Below are 22,340 nucleotides of genomic sequence, written 5' to 3'. Positions count from 1 at the left end.
TCTATAAATCCAATATATCTCTTTTTTTCACACCTACAGTACAACTCAGACAAATATTGTATCATCCTTTAACTTAATATTAAAAAACAAATCGTATCTTAATTTGCAGTGTGGAAGAAGTGCCCATTTTAGTTTCTTTGCCATAAACTTTCTCTGCACCTTTTTGCTGTCTCTGTGAAATTCCCATTTTACATCTGTCCATTCTTTTGCATTCTCATAAACATTTTCTGTGTCTGAACCTTAATTGTTTGTCTTCATTCTCTACACTGCACTTTGTTTCATCTCTACTTCAGTAAGTTTGTCTCTGTCTGTATCTTTGAAATTAGAAAAATCCATTTCCATCGGTTCATCATTAAGTCCTTCATCAGCTTTCTTTACATAATCCGTTACAGCCTTTTCATCTACACCATGTTTCTCCACAGACTTTGGGTCATCATCATCATCAAGTCCTTCATCCGTATTCTTTACATCATCTGTTAAAGCCTTTTCAACTACATCAGGTTTCTCATAATACTTCAGTTCACCTATTCTACTCTCTCTTTCAATTAATCTGTTGTCATCATCATCAGTTAATTTTCAATCGTAGCTCTTGTTCTTTCTCGACATACCCTTCACATTTCTCCCCTTTCACGAAATCGGTTCCCTTTTCTACCTCTTGTTCATTTATAATCATAATGTTCTTGTTGAATTCATTTCCATCATTTTCCTCATCTACCGTTACATCATGTTCGATTACAAACTTCATCTCATTTATACATCCATCCTCATTAGCTGTAGTCAGTGTCTCATCATTAGTTCCCTTCTCCATTTCTAATAATTCATCTACTTTGCCTTGGTTTCTTTCTTTAACTTCTTGTTATATTTCAGATTCTGGAGTAATGTCATTATTCTGTTGCTGCAAACAGCCATATTGTCTCTGTAACAAGTCGGCTAGCTTGGATAGGCAATCTACCAGTCTGCCGTTAATATTATAGTCCTTTTCAGAATCCCAGTCATCATCTTCATACACATACTCATCTTCAAAGTTGGATCCATAGCTATATATCCCTTCCCCGCAGTGACCCTGTTCCTCCCTACCCAGGTTCTTCTAATATTTTACTTGTCACTGATGCATGGGAGAGGGAATATAACCACAAACTCACATCTTCAGTTCCAACTTATAAGTCCTTTATTAAGTCCAAGCCTTCAGCATTTATACACACTACATACATTACTTATACAAATCATTGTAATGGCATACACCATGGTGAAGACCATGTTTATCATTGTAACCATGCTGTAGATATGACAGCACTGACACCAAATACACAACACCATGTTGAAGTTAGTGATGATGCACTGATGAAACTGGTTGAAAGACTTGACAGGCAACAACTAGTGATAATCCAACTAAAATATGTAAGACAAATGATGAGAAAGGAAAACCACAGGTTTAAAGCAGAAATTTCCAACTTGAAGAAATTGGAAGCAGATGTTTTCACAATCAAAATAGAAAATGAGAACTAGAAAAAGCAGGCAACAGAACTAGAACTATAAATGTTCTTATAATATATATTCTTATTATTGAATTGCAATAAAAAATCTGAATCAAGATGATATCATAGTTGCAGAATAAAAGAAATTTGAAAATAGCAAAAGATTTAAGATTTTATTATAAAATAAGAAATAGTAGAGTCTGAAAACAGATGCTTATGAATATCTTTAAATATTTCATAACCTACAGCATTAATAAAAATACCTGAATTTATGCCCATATACAGGAAATATAAACCGTAAAATGCAAGAACTGACGTCAAACGCTGAAAACCCTACCTCCCAATACTTTAATGATGGTGATAACAGAACCCATTACTTAACCAAAAGACGTACAGGTACCTCACAGCTGTGAATATACTATTTATTTTTGGGTCATGTAAGATGTTGCATCCTAATGGGGGGGCGTCTCGATAGTCCGAAGGTTCATTGGTCCGAAGGTTCATTGGTCCGAAAATTCGTAAATTTTTCATCAGATTTTCAACAAAAAGGTTCATTGGTCCGAAGGTTCATTAGTCCGAAAATTAAAGGTCCATTGGTCCGAAGGTTCATTAGTCCGAAGGTTCGATAGTCCGAAGGTTCATTAGTCCGAAGGTTCGATAGTCCGAAACATTTTAAGATGTTCTTCGATTTTAAGAATTATAATTACAAACGGAATCTAAGGGTGCGTTCCCAACGAAACTATCATTCTACGTTGATTGATCCAACTCCACCAGGATTCTCACTGTATGCAATCAGATTAGCAATCCTGGAGCTGCTAGGGGGTGATTAACTTTCGTGTGAACTCAGCTTCTAGAATCTTTATCATTTCGTTTTGAGTGCGACCGAAACGCACGTGAAAATTATCCATATAGGTCGTATTGTTTCCGTGAACTACTCTTTACAATGTGGGGAAGTTTGGGGATATGCAATGGCTACCCTTTCCAACTCATGAACACCATACATGTTTCACATGAAATATTGAATAAAGATTGGAACGCATAAAATGAGAGGACGCTTATAATGACATTTAATCGAATGGCCTGTGTATTATTTTTGAATTGTATAAGAAACTGATAAAAGTGGTTTTACGCTCCATCAAGGCTACCTTTAAGCGCACACTGATTATTTTCAAAAGAAAAAAACGGGTGTTTCAATTACGAAATTTTTTGGATTGCGGGAGAGTCCCGTTTTTCTAGAGACCGATTGCGGTTCACGTCCACCCTGTACTCATGAATATCAAGTCAACAGTTTCGTAAAAAATCAGTGATAATCGACTTTTCAAGACTGGATGAATAGGTCGGTACAATTACTTTGAGTTTCTTACGATGTCTTAAGATACTATGATTAGAATTCAAATTATTCTAACCTACACATTACTTAAATTCTTAAATTATGTAAAAGTTATAGAATAATTGCATTTCCAAACAAACTATGTTGTTGTTCGCACAGCCCACTCCCATACCCCCCCCCCCCCCCCAAAAAAAAAAAAAAAAAAAAAGAAAAGAAAAAACAGCCGTTCCGCCAGCAGTATTGTATTACTCATAGGGATGAGGATAAATTAACTGGAGTGTAAACTTGGCATATAAACAAAAATTACGAGCATTTACGAAAACAAACTTTTCCCTTACTAGGGCTTTAAACTTAAAAATTGTATCAGAATACAGTAATATGCTCAAATATCCAAATATCCACAAATAGTAATACATATTTAATTCCACCCCCTCTTCCCCAGCAATACTGAAGGTGCTGAAACGTTTATAATCTGAAATAGAAATTTGACAACGCCATATCAACCCGGTGGGCCTATTTATTTATTTATTTATTTATTTATTTATTTATTTATTAAACGTAAAATACAAGTGAGAAGGCAGTTTGAACATGTTGAAATATTCTAAAACAGTTAAACTTCTAATCTGATGAACAACACCAAAAATGCTGTCTTTGTAACAAATTCATTTAAACGAAGAAAAACGTACTATGCAAAAAGTAGATACACTCGTGACTCGTGAGAAAATTTCCATTTGATTTTACAAAATAAACCTTAGCAGTTAAATATCGTCAACTTCCAATCCCATGAAAAACATCAAGATCTGTTTTTTTTTTTTTTTTTTTTTTTTTTTTTTTTTTTTTTTTTTTTGTAACTAATGTAATATGCTAGTATTGACATTATTTTTGCCCGTGCAGACCTAACTTTTAAACCCTCTACCAGGGCGACTGATAGATTTTTTACAGATATTCACAGATGTGTCTCTAGATAAATAGGTGGTCATTTTGAGACACCAACAATTTTCGGGGCCCTTTAGCGGGCCCCAGATCCTACACCAAGGGGGGTGGGGGCTTTGCATCCGCGGACACCCCTTCAAATAATCTTGGATCCGCCCCTGTACATGTAATTCACTATACACTTATACAGCGGGCCTACATTCGGACTATCGAACCTTCGGACTATCGAACCTTCGGACCAATGCACCTTCGGACTATCGAACCTTCGGACCAATGCACCTTCGGACTATCGAACCTTCGGACCAATGAACCTTCAATGCACATTCGGACCATTGAACCTTCGGACCAATGAACCTTCGGACTATTGAACCTTCGGACTATCGCTACGGCCCCCAATGGCCCAGTCACAATGTCGGCGATCTGTCGGGGATTAGTTTTAGCCGAGGGTCGTCGTAGAAAATAAAGAATCCTTGAACAATCCTAGCAATAATCCTAGTAAAAGTGGAGCAGTCACATTGTCTGAGATTTTTTCAAGGATTTTGACCGGGTTTTGTCGAAAAATCGTGGGGTTAGCTCGCAGATATCGTCTCCGATCGCCTCCGATGCAATCGGAGACGATATCTGCGAGCGTCTTTTCTTGTAATTTTCCCCCCTGGGTATATATGAGGGGGAAAAGGAGGGTTTTCTGACCTCGGTCATCTGTATTTCTCTCTGTACACTGTACTGTACTAGTCTCAGAATATTCGGAGGACGCCTCCGATTAATCAGAGGGCATCGTAGGTCATCGGAGATTGTGTCTGGGATGCCCAAAATGGGTGAAAAATCTTGCGAGCAATCTTAAAATTTAAGTTCAAAGTTGGGGACCGCGACGGGTGTGGTAGAAAAAATCTGCGACAACCCGCAGGCGTCCGGAGAGCGCCTCCGACGGGTGCAAAATCGTGAGATCTGTCTCAAGATTTTGTTCAAATTTCCCGGGTTTTACCCATCCCCGACGCATCGCAACTGATTTGTGACTGGCCACTAACCCAACAGTTTTTGTGAAGTAGGAGTTTAGTTGCTTGGCTTGTGTGACTTACAAGCTAAATACTTTCTTAAAAAAGGGGCATAAACGAACAACTGTTAGGTGTCTTTGGCGTAATGAAATCAGCCGTGCATTCTAGATGCTGTGGTAGATTATTTGAAGAACTTCCTTAACAGAACCAACTGGGAATTCCACTTTCAGTTGGCAGTAATTGTTGCCGTCAAGGTCCACCAGGAAAAGATGAAAAAATGGACAAGATGGCAGAGATGGTCTCCCAGGGTTAAATTTCTAGCCATGTGATTTTTCACTGACATCTATATATGTTGCTTGCTATTATTTTAATATTTTTTAGAATAATTTTTGAATATTTGAAAAATAACATACTACGTTTCTAATTGCTAAATTACAAAGCTTGCTGAAACAACATTATCTTTTGCATCTAGAAAAACATTTGTAATAAAAATTTTTAAGAAAACAGTAAGTTAATACAGGAATAAACTAAGAAATGAATAGTGCAAATAGTGTAGGAACTGAAAAAACTGTTTCTGAGAGTTCAGTTGCATGACATACACTGGAAAAGAGTTGGAACTTGGGCAAAATGTAAAAGGGACAAAATGCAAATCTTATCTGATATTAAAGGACCAAAATGAAGTGCTTCTATGCACCGGAACGATATCGGTAAGCTATATTAAATTGAAAAGATAAATGAACTGTCAAATCTTGAGTAAAGAGTACCTGGTGGTGCCCACGTAATCTACTTTAAAGAGTTTAATTCAGGAGAACTGAGGAGTAAGAGGTTCGTGATTGAATGTGTCACTGTCTACTGATTGTCAAGAGAGATTAATAGAAAAAATAGACAACAGCTTACCTATAAATATCATTAATCAAATATTGGTACTAAGCCCCACACTGTCTGTGTTTGACAAGTCCAATTGATAAATTAAGGGCCAATCAATTGATAAAAGAGCTTTTCTAAGCTTCGCCCAAGTCATAATCTTGACTGTCCCAAAATGCTGCACATCATGTATTTTCATGTATTCACTGCTCTTTTTGCTGCTACTGTCTCTGCATCAACTTTACAACATCATGCTGATGTCAATAATGATGTGTTGATGAAACTGGTTGAAAGACTGGACAAGCAAGAACAAGAGATAACATTCCTGAAAAGATTGGAGGCGGAGGTTGCTGCAGTAAAACAGGAAAACAAACAACTTAAGGTATTTTGTGCTTCACAACTTGCCTAATTGTATGATTGTGAATTTTCCAAGTTATATCCAGGGTCGGATCCAGAGATGTTTTTCTGACAGTCTTCCAAATTAACTTTGTTGATCCATCATCCATTTTTGACCGTCTTCCCACAAAAAAATTGATACCCGTCAATGTAAACTTGAAAATCTGACTGTCTTCCGGAAGACCCAAAAGACGGCCTGAATCCGCTCCTGCTATCCCTTGTCTCTCTTCACTCTTGTCAATAATAAAAAATTTTGACAACTTAAACAGCCTACATTCTATTATTTCCATATATTTAAATGGCATAGATACTAAAAAGTCTTATCAAACCTTTTTAATTAGTCAGATATTCAGAAAATCAAGTTGAAGCTTGATGCCCAAACTATCACTGTTCCTGAGCAAAATGCAACAAACTTTCACCATTCCATTACCAAGAGACAAGTGCAGCAAGGAAACTGTAAGCTCTAACATTATTTGTTAATACTTAAATGGACTTTTTGGCCAAAATTGTTACGAAACCAAATATCATAAATCTTGATAAAAATACTGCAGGATTAAAGGAATATACCCCAAATCTGATAACGGGGAATCATAAAACCCCAATTTATTTAACAGATGCTACCACAACATATAATAACTAGTAGGTGTATCGAAGCCTTTCATCTGACCAAGACTGTTATTGAGGTAACCAATCACCCACAATGTCTGAAAATTGTTTATCAAAAATGTGCAGCATTCACAATGGGACAATCCAGAAAATATTTAAAGTAACAGATAACAGTAGAGTGTATTATACTGAGCATCTGTGTCCTATGTTTTAGTGGTGAGTTCATCGTGTATACAAGGACCCCAGGGACCCCCGGGGAAAGATGGAAAGGATGGCAAGGATGGGAAAGATGGGAAAGATGGAATTCAGGTGATTTTACTCTATATATCTTCATTTATAACAAATAACATGATGACTTTTAGAATAACTTTTCTTTCTACAATAAAATCATATGCCATAATATATATTCTTTTAATAAATTAATTATAAAACATTTTTTTAATTTTTTAATTTTTAAAAAATATTGCTTCTAGAGTATGAAGATGTGGAAATTTGACATAGAAACCTTTATTTCAATTGGAATTGATAGTGAAATGACGACAAGTACACGTACATCATATACAAATACTTTTTGACATATATGTTATTGAATTGTAACATTCAACTTGTGTAAAATGATAAAATATGAAATCTTAACCACATTTTATCGCAAATATCTTAAATTAATCCACAGAACCCAGGTTTAACAGTAGACAGTCTCAAGCAAATCATTGGACTGCTTGGATATCAGTCACCACTACAAGGTAATGGTAGAGATGCTCAGCTCTTTATTGTAGCTTACAGCAGAAAACATTTTGCTACCACATAAGGTCTTATGAAATGCCTGCCTTTTCCTTCTTAACAATATACTTTTCATTTTAAATAACAAATAGCATGAAGAACAATTGCTTAGTAGTAACAGTAAACTATCAGATGCAAAATGAAATGCTAATTCATATTTCAATTTAGCTGTACTACTTAATATTATACAATTATTGATTTTGGTTATGTTTGGCCCAAAGTAGTGATGACTGAAGATGCCTTATGAATGGTAAGGTGACTGTACAAAGCATGCAGTTATGAAATGCATTAATTCTACACAGACAATGTTTTTATCTAAAGTATCTATCTGAATTCAAAAGATATACTTTTCAGTTGGTAACTCCTCAAGGAGCAGCGTTCAGGGACCACCTGGATTACCTGGGAGAGATGGTAGAGATGGAATGCAGGTAAAACCTTGCATGATTGGTATATATTCAATGGTTTTGTAATTCAAAATTATGATTGAATATTTATATTTTTTACTTTTAATTGAAAATTAGAGTATAAAGCAATTTCATAAAATAATAGGACAATGCATCAGTTTATGCTTAATATGTAATAATCCCTATTCCTTTGTTGAATATCAGTTTTAATATTTTGTTAAATTTTCTAAGGGACCACCTGGACCTAAAGGGGATCCAGGATCTCTAACATTGGATACCCTCAAACAAATGCTGGGACAAATTGGAGCTCAGATAGGGGTGCCATCTACAGGTTTGTCTGGTGCTTTAACTACATGAATGTCTTCCTTTTAGTTTGGGAATACATTCTACAATTTTACTGCATTGATACGACTTCATTAGTGTCTTCAGTTTTTATTCATTTTTGAAGGTTTTACTTTTTTTAGTTATGAGACAGCTCTACTTATCAACTGGATAAAGATTATGCAACATTAAATTGATCATTAAGATGTCTGTTTTGATAGTGTACATTTTCATGGTACATTTTCATGGTTTATGAGCAATATCAGCCATTGTGAGGCAGTGTATACCAGTACAATATGGTTCTCTAGGTTAAATGTATGTTTTCAGGTCTACCAGCCAATATTAGCCATGGTGGGGCAGTATACACACGATGGGGCAGAACTAGTTGTTCAACACATTCAAAACTTTTGTACAAAGGTAAAGATCGAGCCAAAAGTACATCTTTCTTAAGTATGGTTCTATTAAACCATTCAGCCATATTATAATAACACTGATAACGACAATGATATCATTATATATATATATATATATATATATATATATATATATTAAAATCTATAAAATGGAATTTATAACTTTTTATATCAGGGATATCTGCTGGAACCTACTACAGTCAAACTGGAGGAGGCAGTAATTACCTGTGTTTGCCGCAGACACCAGAGTGGGGGAAATACCAAGATGGAGGGCAAGGTACTGGTTCTTACATACATGGTGTGGAATATGAAAGGATTTACTCAAACATATTTTCAACAACCCATACAGGAGTTCAAAATTTTCAACAACATGATGCCCCCTGTGCTGTATGCTACACCCAAACACGCCCCAGTCATGTGATGATACCAGCCAAGAAGACATGTCCAGCTGGGTGGACAACAGAGTACAATGGATACCTGATATCAGATCTTGATGTCCACCACAGAACAGAGTTTGTCTGTCTTGATGAAGCTCCTGAGGTGGTAGCTGGGGGCCATGAGGGCAAAAATGGGGCCTTGTTCTACACTGCTGAAGCTAAGTGTGGTACCCTCCCCTGTCCACCTTATGTGGATGGAAGAGAACTGGCCTGTGTTGTTTGCTCTAAATAGTGACCATAACATATAGACCGAGTTGAGTTGGTTCTTCAAAAACTTTTTAAGTGACCATACAAACTGCCCATGTTAAATTTAAAGTGGTATTTCCAAGAAATATGTTGATAAGTAATTATTAAAATATACTTTTCCATTTAATATGTGACTTATATCCAGTACTTAACAATAATAGATATTTATCAACTTAAATTGATTTTAACAGCAGATGAGTTAATAAGGCAAATTGTTTAAACAAATGACAGTGATTTTATCCTTTACCTCTGACAATAAATGCCTGTATAACAACTAGCATGGTTTATCCTTTTGTTTATTGTTCAATCGACAATAAAATAAAATAAATTTAGTGTAAAAAGAAAAAGGTTACATATACATCTGATCTTTGCTTTAAAATGTCAAACTAATTAACACTTATCACTGATTATTTGTAATTTATGAAGAAAATATCTTTAGGCTGACTTCTCTAAAGTCACTAAATTAAATGTTAGAGATACAAGTAGCATTAATATTCAACTTAAAGAGCACTAAATGCATTTACTTCAAAAGGCAAAAGAGAAAACATTCAAATAATTAAATATGACAAGTTTTTTTACCAACGTCCAATTGAAAAGACTAAATTAATAAAGTTAAATATTAAAAAGTCCATACAGCCATGTTTTCAACTGATATAATATAAAACTAAGCTAAGCATCTATCAAATGTTTTTATAGGTAACATTCTTTTTAAGTAATGCAGACAAATAAAAAATAATACTGAGCTAAAAAAAACAAAACGGACAGTTTAAATTTCTGAAACAAATATTATCACTCTATATAAATAAACTGATCTAGCTTATAAATCTAGGTCTCAAATGTTGAAAACATCGCTGTTAACTATTCCTTTCCCACTTGAATTCAAATCTGTAAAAAAATTCAGTTTTTTTTCTTCATATCATTGCATAAAATCTAAACAACAGAATAAATAAGTTTTCAGTATTATACCAAAAATATTTCAACAATAATAAATAACATTATCAGAAGAAATAAGATTGTCAAAAGAATTTTCCATTCTACCATGATTATATGCACACACACAAACATGTATACAGGAACTCAGTCACACACACATTCCTAGTGGTATTGTACAAAATAATAACAGCAGGGGCGGATCCAGAGCTATTTTCTGACAGTCTTCCAAATTATCTTTGGTGACCCATCCTCCATTTTTGACCCTCTTCCGACAGAAAAAATTAGGTACCCGTCAATGTAAACTTGAATATCTGACCATCTTCCGGAAGACCCAGAAGACGGCCTCAACCCGCCCCTGTGACTGTCATGTATTTTCCATATGAAATAAGTAAGGAAAAAAGCTATTTGTTGTTTTTGCCCTTTTTGTCTGAACCCTGCTTTTTAAATAGCATGGCGTGATATTGGTAGTTCCAGTTTTGTATGTCACAACCTTACAGGTTGATCCAATTTGTCACTCAAAGTGCTCCCTTCGGTTTCTTTCTAAGCATGGATGTGACACTACAAAAATAAATAAATAAATAAATAAATAAACAAGACAAAAGAAACAAAAAGTTCTGCAACTTTTGGCCACTAGAAAACTGCACTTTCATAAAGATTAATTTTACTAATCACACCAGACACATCAAATACCAGTAATATGCAGCTTTTAAATTATTGGTTAGTTTTTAGTTTCTGACAGTAGATGCCTAAGTAGCACAGAGCACTAAAGTGAAAATCAATTTCCTTACACTGCAGGCATGTTATGAAAATGAAAGAGAAGTTTTCATAGTCACATAGAACTACATATCCTGTACATTACAGTCACTGCATTAAAATGAAAGTGAAACTGGATATCCAGTGTTCCTCAGCACCAGGAGCCATAGGCAAGGGTGTTCTGCATGTTACATAGCATCAAAATGAAATTTGTGAGATTCTTGTCTTTTTTCTTTCTGATCTTCTCTCTGAAAAGAAATGATAATTTTTACAATGGAAATATTGCGTTGAACTAGATCTGTAAAAATGATGTAAAAATATGTCATTTCTAAGGAGACTAAATGTCTCATGCATTAAAATACTTATGGTCTTTAGAAAAAACTACTTTTTAACCAAAGGAAAAAATATGCCTTATCATTACAAAAAAAAAAAAAAAAAAAAAAAAAAAAAAATTCAAGACTTGATTTCAAAAATAATCTCTTTGGGTTTGTCATAAATCAAAGCAGCAAAAACTTTGCCAAATTTTAATCAACCTGTAAACTGTGATGGCCTTCTTTTGTTGCCTATATGTTATTAGGGAGTGAACTCTTGAAAGCAATTTAGGCAAATGATAATGCTTAATGCATGAAAAAAATAAAAACAGTCATATCAATTATAATAAATTGAAATAAAAGTGAAATATTGATAATGAAAATAAATAAAATAAATAAGAATTCTGATCCATTACCTTTTCTCTCCACTGCAGTAAACCCACTATTCCAGCTATAAAGCCACATGTGCCTGCCAGTGCTGCTCCTGTCAGCATCACCAGGTGACTAGGGGTGACAAATAACTTGTATTTCCATCTGCAAGGACACAGGAGCATCATACAGTGGAGTTCATTGAAGAAAGAATTATTGTTCCTACTGTTAATATTTTAATTGAAATATAATACTGTCCTTTTAATCTAGAAAAATGTTATTAAATGAACTGCTCGTTATGAAAAAATGGTAGTCATACAGAAATTAACGAAAATATAAATATTGCAAAAAGTTTAGGAACTGACGTACATTGAAAAAGATCAACTAGTCAGACAAATAACTAAAAAGCAGCTCATGGAAGACAAGAAAAATTATCATAACATAGTTAACATATGCACATTACATTATAAATTTTATAAGACATTAGAGAGATGTAGTGTTAAGTGCTTAAAGACACATTGCACCTTTTCTATGTTCCTGAGAAATTTAAGTTACTTATGAACTTAACGTATAAATGAATAGGGAAATGCTAAATGTCAAGAAAAGAGTCCCTGGTGGTGACCACTGAAGCTTAAAGAGTATACAGTTTTAGTTAAGGAAAACTGAGGAGTGAGAGGTTTATGATTGAATTTGTGACTGGTTGTCAAACGTAACACATGATTTATAGAAGAAATATTAGCTGCTTCCCTTATACTATCGCTGGTCAAATATTTGTAGAAACCCAACTTTCTAAGATCCACATTGTAATTATCTGACATGTCCACTTGATAAATCATGGCTTCAGCAATTTAAGAGTTTTCCTTGCCTCGCCCAGGTTAGCATCTTGGCTGCTACAGACGGGTGTACATCATGTATTTTCATGTACTATTCACTTCTCTTTTTGTTGCTACTGTCTCTGCATCAACTTTAAGACATCATCATGACAGTGCCAGTAATGCCGTGTTGATAAAACTGGTTGAAAGACTGGACAAGCAGGGACAAGAGATGAAAAAACTGAAAGCTGAGGTTGCTGCAGTGAGGCAGGAAAACAAACAACTGAAGGTATTTTGTATTTGAAATTCCGCCCAACCCCAACATTGTTAATTTCCCACGTGGTATATCTTAACTATCACTAAAATTAACATCTTACCAACCTATGTTGAACAATTTCCATATGCTGAAAATGACAGATCTATAGTATAAAGACTAATGTAATCTTTTAAATAGTCAGATATTCAGAAAATCAAGTTGAAGCTTGATGCACAAACTATCACTGTTCATGAGCAAAATGCAACAAACCTTCACCATGGAAACCATTTTATTACCAAGCGACAAGTGCAGCAAGGAAACTGTAAGCTATCATTTGTTAGAAGTCTTGAACTGACATTTTATACAATTCCTGATAAGATATATCAAGAGGATATATTGATTTTAGATAATATTATATGTGACAATAGGCATTTTATGGTTGAGTATCAACGTGCAGCATCTGTATCCTGTTTAAAAAACCAGCAATTCAAACCACTGTGTCCTGTATTTTAGTGGTAAGTTCAGGCTGTCTACAAGGACCCCAGGGACCCCCAGGAAGAGATGGCAGGGATGGCAGAGATGGTATTCAGGTAACTTTACTGATCTTCTCTTATGACAAATTCCATGACTTTTAGAATAAATTTTCTTTCTTGAATAAAATTGTATGCCATCATATATAATTATAATAATTATACAATATTTAAAAATTGCTTCTAGAGTATGAAGGCTTGGGATGTGACATACATAAGTTGGAATCGATAGTAAAAAAATACCAAATAAATATATATTGATGTAGATATAATTTAATTACAACATTATAATTTTTGTTCTTGTTTTTGTAAAAACATATAAATAATTAGTAATTAATTCATAAAAATAATTCATAATTGATATTTTTTTATTTTCTAAGGGGCCCCCTGGACCTAAAGGGGTCCCAGGATCTCTAACATTGGATACCCTCAAACAAATGCTGGGACAAATTGGAATTCAGAAAGGGGTGCCACCTACAGGTTTGTCTGGTGCTTTAACTATGTGAACCTCTTCCTTTTAGTTTTGTTAATTGTTCTGTATGTTACTGTCCACTGACTTCATTAACAAATTCATTTTTTCCATTTTATCGAAGGTTTTACTTTTTAGCAAACAGACAGTTGTTCTGATAAATGTTACAAAGGTTTACCCTCTACCAGGGTGGCAGATTATATAGGGAAAAATTGGAAAAACCACTGTGTGATTTTTGGCCAGATGGAAGCAGTTAAATCTGCCCGCACACAGATGGAATTATAATAATAATTTATTCGAGCATTAAATGTGACAGTTACATTTGTTAGCCCTCTATACTACAAATATATAAATAAATAAATAGTTATACATCACTATGGATTACTACTAATACAGTGTTTAAGATTATTAAAAACAGTGTATACGTTGTTTAAAATACTTATTACAATTGTAAATAGTTCAATACACTGAGGGAACACACATTTTCATTGATAGGCTTATAGCTATATGTATCTAATGTGCCATACTTATGGTTCATATAATATATAGCAGGATGAGGCTACTTCAGTGTGGCAGATGCTCATTTCTTTTGGAAGTTGCCCTCTGAATGTATTTACCAACAGCGTACAATTCTTTCTCATTTTCTGGGCTTAGTATGATTTTAACCTTCTCGTCACTGCGGAATTGTACCAGCTCTGTAGGGAGCTACTAAGGAGATTTCTCAATTATTTTCAATATGTTGTAACAAGCTACAGTATTCAGAAGGGGCTACTTTTATTTGTCACAAAAGAACAAGTGATTTAAATCAGAGCAATTAATATAACCGTCTTCATTGCTGTCAAAGTGACTTAGCCTGGACAGTTATGCAAACAATTACCAGACATGTAATCAGCCTAGAGATTTCATTACAGGATCAGATAAGTAAATGACCGTCTATTTATCTAAAGGCATACATGTACCTGTGAATATTCTGTGAAAAATCAATCTGTGGCCCTGATAGAAAGTAACAAAGGTTGTTGTGCAAAAATGAGTGTGACGTCAGTTTTTAAATGTACATTTTTATGTTATCTGGTCTTAAAGCACTACCAGACATACGTGTAGCAGTGTAGTGTTCACAATATAGTTTTCTGTATGTTTTCAGCTCTACCAGCCAATAACAACAATGGTGGAGCAGTGTATATACATTGGGGAAGGACAACTTGTTCAACACATTCAAAACTTTTGTACAAAGGTAAAATGCATGTTGTAACAAATAGGTTTTCTAGGGATAACTCGGTATACCGTACATGAACCACATTTTAAAAGATTTTATACTTGATCTTCCTCTGCATAAAAATATAGGCAACTAAGCTTACAATTAAAAATGTCTAAATTGTATAACTTTATCTTTAGGGATAGCTTCTGGAACTGACGAACGCAAAACTGGAGGAGGCAGTAATTACCTGTGTTTGCCACAGACACCAGAGTGGGGGAAATACCAAGATGGAGGGCAAGATTTAGGTTCTTACATACATGGTGTGCAATATGAATATGTTAAAAGTAACATATTTTCAAAGTCCAATACAGGAGGTCATAATCTTCCTGACCAAGATGCCCCCTGTGCTGTATGCTACACCCAAACACGCCCCAGTCATGTGATGATACCAGCCAAGAAGACATGTCCAGCTGGGTGGACAACAGAGTACAATGGATACCTGGTATCAAATCGTGATGACTATGCGAGAACTGAATTTGTCTGTCTTGATGAAGCTCCAGAAGTGGTAGCTGGAGGCCATGAGGACAAAATTGCTGCCTCGTTTTACACTGCTGAAGTTAAATGTGGCACCCTCCCCTGTCCACCATATGTGGATGGAAGAGAACTAGCATGTGTTGTCTGTACTAAATAGTATAGAACATAAAATATGGGTCATACATGTAATATTGGCACTAAATACAATGACCATAAGGAGACATACCTGCGCTGTCTGTACTGAACAGTGTCAAATGTGTTGAAAAAATGACCTGTGACTAGGAGAAGAATGACCTTAGGAATAGTCTTTGTTGAATTTAAATATGTTATTTCCTAGAATATAGCTACCAGTACAGCTAATCATCAAAAGATATACATACATTCAATTTATATTTGGTCACAGGCAATTTCCAGTCGATTTCCATCAGCAAATTAGTAAATTAAGAAAAAATGTTTAAATGGCCTACATGTAGTCTAGGTTTTTGATTTATTCATGAAAATTGAATTGAAGATTTCAAATATAATTATATGCTTTTGATCTATTGTTTTGTGTCTGTGGAGTAAATAAATAACTATGAAGAGCAGAAATTCAGTTTTTTCCCTTTTTTCCTGTAATCAAATTAGTGGCAAACATGCCTTGTGTTGTAAAATTATATGAAAGAATGCTAAGTAATTTCTGCCTCCTTTAAAAATGGAAAACTAATTTTAAAATTCACATTCTAGGTTTACATATCTAACTTTACATTCAGTACTTACTAATTTTTTTTTATCTAAAAAATATTCTCCTTCCAATTTTTAAATGCAAACAAGATAATTTAAGTAAGTCATTAAAAATGGTTTTCCAGACAACAGCATGACAGACACCTAAATTGGTACATGGTCAGACATATCAATTAGTATGCCTTTTTTGTAATGTCCTTTAAAGAAAAAAAGGGAATTGTTATCTGAAAAAGAGGCATTAAAATTTTTAAGGTTTAAGTACATGTATCTTGAGAATTAACAAATTAACATGAATGGTAAGCACAATGTCTCAGATATCTGGTCACAATGGTTGAGGCACAGTACAACTAACACATTCCAGGAGGTAAAGCTGGCAAAACAGGTGCTGGAAGTACAAATGTTTAGAAATTTGATATTTGTGTACTTCAAGATTCCAAGGGACAAAGCCAGCAAAGTAGGTGCTAGAAGAATCTTTGAAAATGCATTTCATTAATGTTTAAACCCATGTGTAATTTACCAATTAAGACCCATTCAGAACACAGCTTTCTAACCACCTGTGATTTTTGACTGACATCTATATGTGGCTTGTTATAATTTTAATATTTTTTAGAATAATTTTTGAATATTTGAAATATAAAATTCTCTGAGTTTCTAAATGTTAATGCTAAATTACAAAGCTTGCTGAAACAACATTATCTTTTGCATCTAGAAGAACATACCGGTAATTGGTATGAAAAATTTATAAGAAAACAGTAAGTTAATTAATACAGAAATAAGCTAAGAAATATATAGTGCAAAAAGTGTAGGAACTGAAAAAAAACTGTCACTGACAGTTCAACTGCATGGCATATACTGGAAAAGAGCTGGCACTTGGGTAAAAGGTAAAAGTTAATATACATAGAAGATGCAACTCTTATTTGAGATTTAAGGAGCAGAATGAAGCATGTGCTTGTATGTGCTTGAACGATATCAGTAAGCTATATTAAAGTGAAAAGATAAATGAACTGTCAAATCTTGAGTAAAGAGTACCTGGTGGTGCCCACATAATCTACTTTAAAGAGTTTAATTCAGGAGAACTGAGGAGTAAGAGGTTTGTGATTGAATGTGTTACTGGTTAATTTGTCAAGAGAGATTAATAGAAAAAATTAATATACAAGCAGCTTACTGTAATATCTTCACAACCGACTTTATTACTGAACCATGTGCTTCTGTCCTACATGCTCACTAGAGCATTATTCAAATATTGGTAAAAATCTGAGTTGCTAATTAAGCCCCACACTGTCCGTGTTTGACAAGTCCAATTGATAAATTAAGGGCCAATCAATTGATAAAAGAGCTTTTCTAAGCCTCACCCAGGTCATAATCTTGACTGTCCTTAAATGCTGCACATCATGTATTTTCATGTATTCACTGCCCTTATTGTTGCTACTGTCTCTGCATCAACTTTACAACATCATGCTGATGTCAATAATGATGTGTTGATGAAACTGGTTGAAAGACTGGACAAGCAAGAACGAGAAATAGCATTCCTGAAAAGGTTGGAGGTGGAGGTTGCTGCAGTAAAACAGGAAAACAGACAACTTAAGGTATTTTGTGCTTCACAACTTGCCTAATTGTATGATTGTGAATTTTCCAATAGTTTGATCCCTTAATTGTCTCTCTTCACTGTAGTCAAATAACAAAAATTAACATCTTTAACAGCCTACATAATTTAATTTCCATATATTAAAAATGATAGTAAAAGACTAATCAAATCTTTTTAATCAGTCAGATATTCAGAAAATCAAGTTGAAGCTAGATTCACAAACAGTCACTGTTCCTGAGCAAAATGCAACAAACTTTCACCATTCTATTACCAAGAGACAAGTGCAGCAAGGAAACTGTAAGTTACAATATTATTTGTTAAAGTCTTATATTAACTTTTTGCACCAGTTTTGATTAATCAAAAATGGTACAAAACCAAATATCACAAAATTTGATAAAATATACTGCAGGTTTAAAGGAATATGCCCCAAATTTAATTATGGGGAATGATAAAACCCCAATTTAATAGGATGCTTATTTCTGTTGTTCCACAATATAAGAAGTAGTAGGTGTATTTAAGCAATATCTGCTGATTATGACTGTTATTGCTGTGGCCTCAAGTTGGGGTAACTATTCACCTACAATGTCAGAAAAAATTTTATATCAAAGTGGGACAATCCTGCCTTCTATATGAAAATATTTACATGACAGATAACATTAGCATGTATCCCTAAGCTGACACTCAGCATCAAAATATATGTATTTTAGTGGTAAGTTCAGGCTGTGTACAAGGACCCCAAGGACCCCCAGGAAGAGATGGCAGGGATGGTAAGGATGGAAAAGATGGCAGGGATGGGAAGGATGGAATTTGGGTAATTTAACTCATCTTCAATTGTGATAAATTACATGACTATCACGTGCTATAACAAATAATTTTTGTTAGTAATAATATTTAACAATTGCTTCTTCAGTATGAATCCATGGACATGTGACATAATAAGTTGGAATTGAAAGTGAAAAAATACCAAATAAATATCTTACATATTTTTTTTTTATGTAGATATGATTTAATTTTAACACTACATACCATTTTTTGTTCTTATTGTGGGAAATGACAAAATGTGAACACTTCATAGCTTTATCTTACAAATACCTTAATTAATCCACAGAACCCAGGTTTAACAGTAGACAGTCTCAAGCAAATCATTGGACTGCTTGGATATCAGTCACCACTACAAGGTAATGGTAAAGGTCTGCACTCTATATGATAACTTAAAACAGAAAACATTTTGCTACCACATAAGGTCTTATCCAATGATACCCTATCTTTCTAAACAATAAAACATTCATTTTAAATATCAAATATCATGAAGAACAATCCCTTACTAGTAACAGTGGAATATAAGATACAAAATGATATTTTAAATTATATTTCAATTTACCTGTACTACTTAGTATTATACAATGATTGATTTTGGGTGAGGTCACCTCTGGGCTATGTTTAGCCCCAAGTTGAGATGACTGACTGATGTCTTGTGAATGGTAAGGTAACTGTCAGAATTGATATGTAATTATGAAATACATTTATTGATTTCACTAAGACAAAGTTATTATCCAAAGAAATAAAAAAATGTATTACTAATATATACTTTTCAGTTGTCAATTCCTCAGGGAGCAGTGTTCAGTGTCCACAGGGATTACCTGGGAGAGATGGTAAAGATGGCAGAGATGGAATACAGGTAAAACTTAGCATGATGGCTATATCGATCTATGCTAGTTTTGTAATTCAAAATTATGGTTGAATATTTATATTAGTTTTGATTTAAAATTAGACAATAATGTAATCTATGAACTATGATATCCAATTCTTGAAATATCAAAAAATACACATTAAACTGTTTTCTACTTTTTTAAAATATCATGAAAAATGGGAAATATTAAGTGTTCCATGAGATATACTTCTGAAAATGTTCTTGACATGTTATTCCAAATAATCAACTCATAGATAACAGATCTATAATTGATATCACCAGTTTATAATTCTGTTAATATACATTCCTATGTGTAATAATAGCATTTCCAATATTTTTGTTCAATTTCCCAAGGGACCACCTGGACCTAAAGGGGACCCAGGATCTCTAACATTGGATACACTCAAACAAATGCTGGGACAAATTGGAGCTCAGATAGGAGTGCCACCTACAGGTTTGTCTGGTGCTTTAACTACATGAATCTCTTCCTTTTGATTATGTTAATTTTTTTTTTTTTTTTTTTTTTTTTTTTTTGGGGGGGGGGGATCCGTTTTACATTTCTCTGCACTGACTTCTAAGATTCATTTTTTTCCATTTTATTGAAGGTTTTACCCTTATAAGAGAGCTATACTGATGAATGGGCTAAAGATTGCTGGGCAACATTAAGTTGATCATAAAGATGTCTGTTTTGAAAGTGTGCATTTTCATGGTATCTTGTGTAAGAGCACTTCCAGCCATAATGGGCATACAATATGGTTCTCTAGGTTCAATATATGTTTTCGGGTTTACCAGCCAATACCAGCCATGTTGGAGCAGTGTTCACGATATGGTTCTCTATGTTTAATGTATGTTTTCAGGTTTACCAGCCAATACCAGCCATGGTGGGGCAGTGTATACAACATGTTTGTCTAGATTTACTGTATGTTTTTAGGTCTACCAGCCAATACCAGCCATGGTGGGGCAGTGTACACACGTTGGGGCAGAACAACTTGTTCAACGCATTCAAAGCTTTTGTACAAAGGTAAATTAATAAAAACTCAGGCCTTTAAAGTGAGGTTTTACTTGCCTTCAAGATAATAATAATAATTATTTAAATATATTCATACATTTTTATTTTAAATTTTACACCTATATAGTTAGTTTAAATCTAAAAAAATTCATTTTATCTTTTTTAATATCAGGGATATCTGCTGGATCCCATTACAGCAAAACTGGAGGAGGCAGTAATTACCTGTGTTTGCCACAGACACCAGAGTGGGGGAAATACCAAGATGGAGGGCAAGATTTAGGTTCTTACATACATGGTGTAGAATATGAACATATTAAATCTAATATTTTTTCAACATCCAATACAGGAGGTCAGGAATTTATTCAGCATGATGCCCCCTGTGCAGTATGCTACACCCAAACACGGCCCAGTCATGTGATGATACCAGCCAAGAAGACATGTCCAGCTGGGTGGACAACAGAGTACAATGGATACCTGGTATCAGATCATGACACACTGCAGAGATCAGAGTTTGTCTGCCTTGATGAAGCTCCAGAAGTGGTAGCTGGGGGTCATGAAAACAAAGATGGTGGCCTGTTCTATGCTGCTGAGGTTAAATGTGGTTCCCTCCCCTGTCCACCATATGTGGATGGAAGAGAAGTAGCATGTGTTGTCTGTACGAAATAGTGACCATAACAATAAGACTGACCTGTGTTGTCTTTACTGAATAGTGACCATAGCAATAAGACTGACCTGTGTTGTCTTTACTGAATAGTGACCATAACAATAAGACTGACCTGTGTTGTCTTTACTGAATAGTGACCATCACAATAAGACTGACCTGTGTTGCCTGTACTAAATAGTGACCATACCAAGACTGACCTGTGTTGTCTGCTCTAAATACCGGTTGTGACAATAATATTCAATATGGTTAATAAGATCCACATTTTACAATGACCATAAGGAGACATACCTGTGCTGTCTGCACTAAACAGTGACTATATGAATAAGTTGAATGAATGACCTATGACCAGAAGAATGGTTTATCAGTGCCAGTTTTTTCATATAATATGACCTAAATAATGTTGAATTAAAATGTGTTATTTCCTATAGCTACCACTTAAACTACTAAATAAATGATACACATATTTAATTTTTATTAGGCTAGAACTACTTCAAGGACTGCTTTATGTTACAGGCAATTTCCATTTAATTTTCAGCAGCAAATTTTAATGACCTGCATGTACCCTGTAGTCTAGGTTTTTGATTTATTCATGAAAATTGAATTAAATATTCCAAATATTACTATATGCTTTTGATTTGTGTCTGCATGTAGAGTAAATAAAGTAACTGTGAAGAGCTTATTTTTTTCTTTTTTCTTTTCTGCACAGTTTTCCTGTCCCTTTTCATACTTTAATGCAATAATTAATGTCATGTTTTACCATTATACTTAATGTGCACAACACATCTTGATTAAGGATATACATAAAAAAGACCACCTTTGCAGTTTAAAGCTCTCACCTTATATCAAATTGTGTCAAACAAACTAATGGACACATGGTTCTCTTTATATAAACAACTACATATCATATTTAAACTTTACATCAGGGACCCAGAATAGGGTGATACATTACACAGACATATCACTGTAATGACATACACCATGGTGAAGAGTATATATGTTTCTCATTATAACTGCTGTTGTTATGACAGCAATGACACCAAATGCACAACATGTTGAAGTCAGTGATGATGCATTGATGAAACTGGTTGAAAGACTAGACAGACAAGAACAAGAGATAATCCGACTAAAACATGGAAGCCAAATGCTGAGGGAGGAAAACCGCAGGTTTAAAGTAGAAATTTCCAAGTTGAAGAAATTGGAAGCAGATGTTCACACATTCAAAATAGAAAATAAAAACATGAAGGTAGAAAAATATGCAACAGAGCTAGAGCTATAAATTTTTAACATTCATATTATAAATATAGTATTGCTTT

General features: G+C 34.3%; 3 protein-coding genes and 1 long non-coding RNA gene across 4 annotated transcripts; 3 read left to right on the top strand and 1 right to left on the bottom strand.

Moving 5' to 3' along the window:
- Positions 1-3,319: 3,319 nt before the first annotated feature.
- Positions 3,320-4,125, bottom strand: LOC147762647 (uncharacterized). Its single transcript, XR_015334064.1, has 2 exons — positions 4,002-4,125; positions 3,320-3,953 (listed from the first exon to the last, which is right to left on the bottom strand). It is a non-coding gene; the product is annotated as an uncharacterized LOC147762647 (long non-coding RNA).
- Positions 4,126-5,233: 1,108 nt separating this feature from the next.
- Positions 5,234-9,183, top strand: LOC106165658 (uncharacterized). The gene is made up of 8 exons (XM_087010356.1): positions 5,234-5,976; positions 6,332-6,446; positions 6,811-6,905; positions 7,270-7,339; positions 7,731-7,804; positions 8,012-8,111; positions 8,429-8,518; positions 8,690-9,183. Exons 1-8 carry the CDS (start codon positions 5,770-5,772, stop codon positions 9,181-9,183), a joined length of 1,245 nt encoding a protein of 414 aa, XP_086866482.1. The 5' UTR covers positions 5,234-5,769.
- Positions 9,184-12,393: 3,210 nt separating this feature from the next.
- Positions 12,394-15,959, top strand: LOC147762646 (uncharacterized). Its single transcript, XM_013524835.3, has 6 exons — positions 12,394-12,664; positions 12,830-12,953; positions 13,145-13,221; positions 13,542-13,641; positions 14,772-14,861; positions 15,023-15,959. Exons 1-6 carry the CDS (start codon positions 12,473-12,475, stop codon positions 15,514-15,516), a joined length of 1,077 nt encoding a protein of 358 aa, XP_013380289.2. The 5' UTR covers positions 12,394-12,472; the 3' UTR covers positions 15,517-15,959.
- Positions 15,960-17,028: 1,069 nt separating this feature from the next.
- On the top strand, positions 17,029-21,697 carry LOC147762645 (uncharacterized). The gene is made up of 8 exons (XM_087010355.1): positions 17,029-17,665; positions 17,847-17,961; positions 18,372-18,475; positions 18,773-18,842; positions 19,260-19,342; positions 19,709-19,808; positions 20,286-20,375; positions 20,536-21,697. The coding sequence occupies exons 1-8, from the start codon at positions 17,459-17,461 to the stop codon at positions 21,027-21,029; spliced, it is 1,263 nt and encodes a 420-aa protein (XP_086866481.1). The 5' UTR covers positions 17,029-17,458; the 3' UTR covers positions 21,030-21,697.
- The last annotated feature ends 643 nt before the right edge of the window (positions 21,698-22,340 follow it).

Source organism: Lingula anatina, chromosome 4, assembly GCF_051362555.1.
Source record: "Lingula anatina isolate TDL-2025a chromosome 4, LinAna3.0, whole genome shotgun sequence".
NCBI classification, from domain to species: Eukaryota; Metazoa; Brachiopoda; class Lingulata; order Lingulida; family Lingulidae; genus Lingula; species Lingula anatina.
Note: the sequence above shows the minus strand (reverse complement) of the source record. Positions and strands in the feature narration are given on the sequence as shown.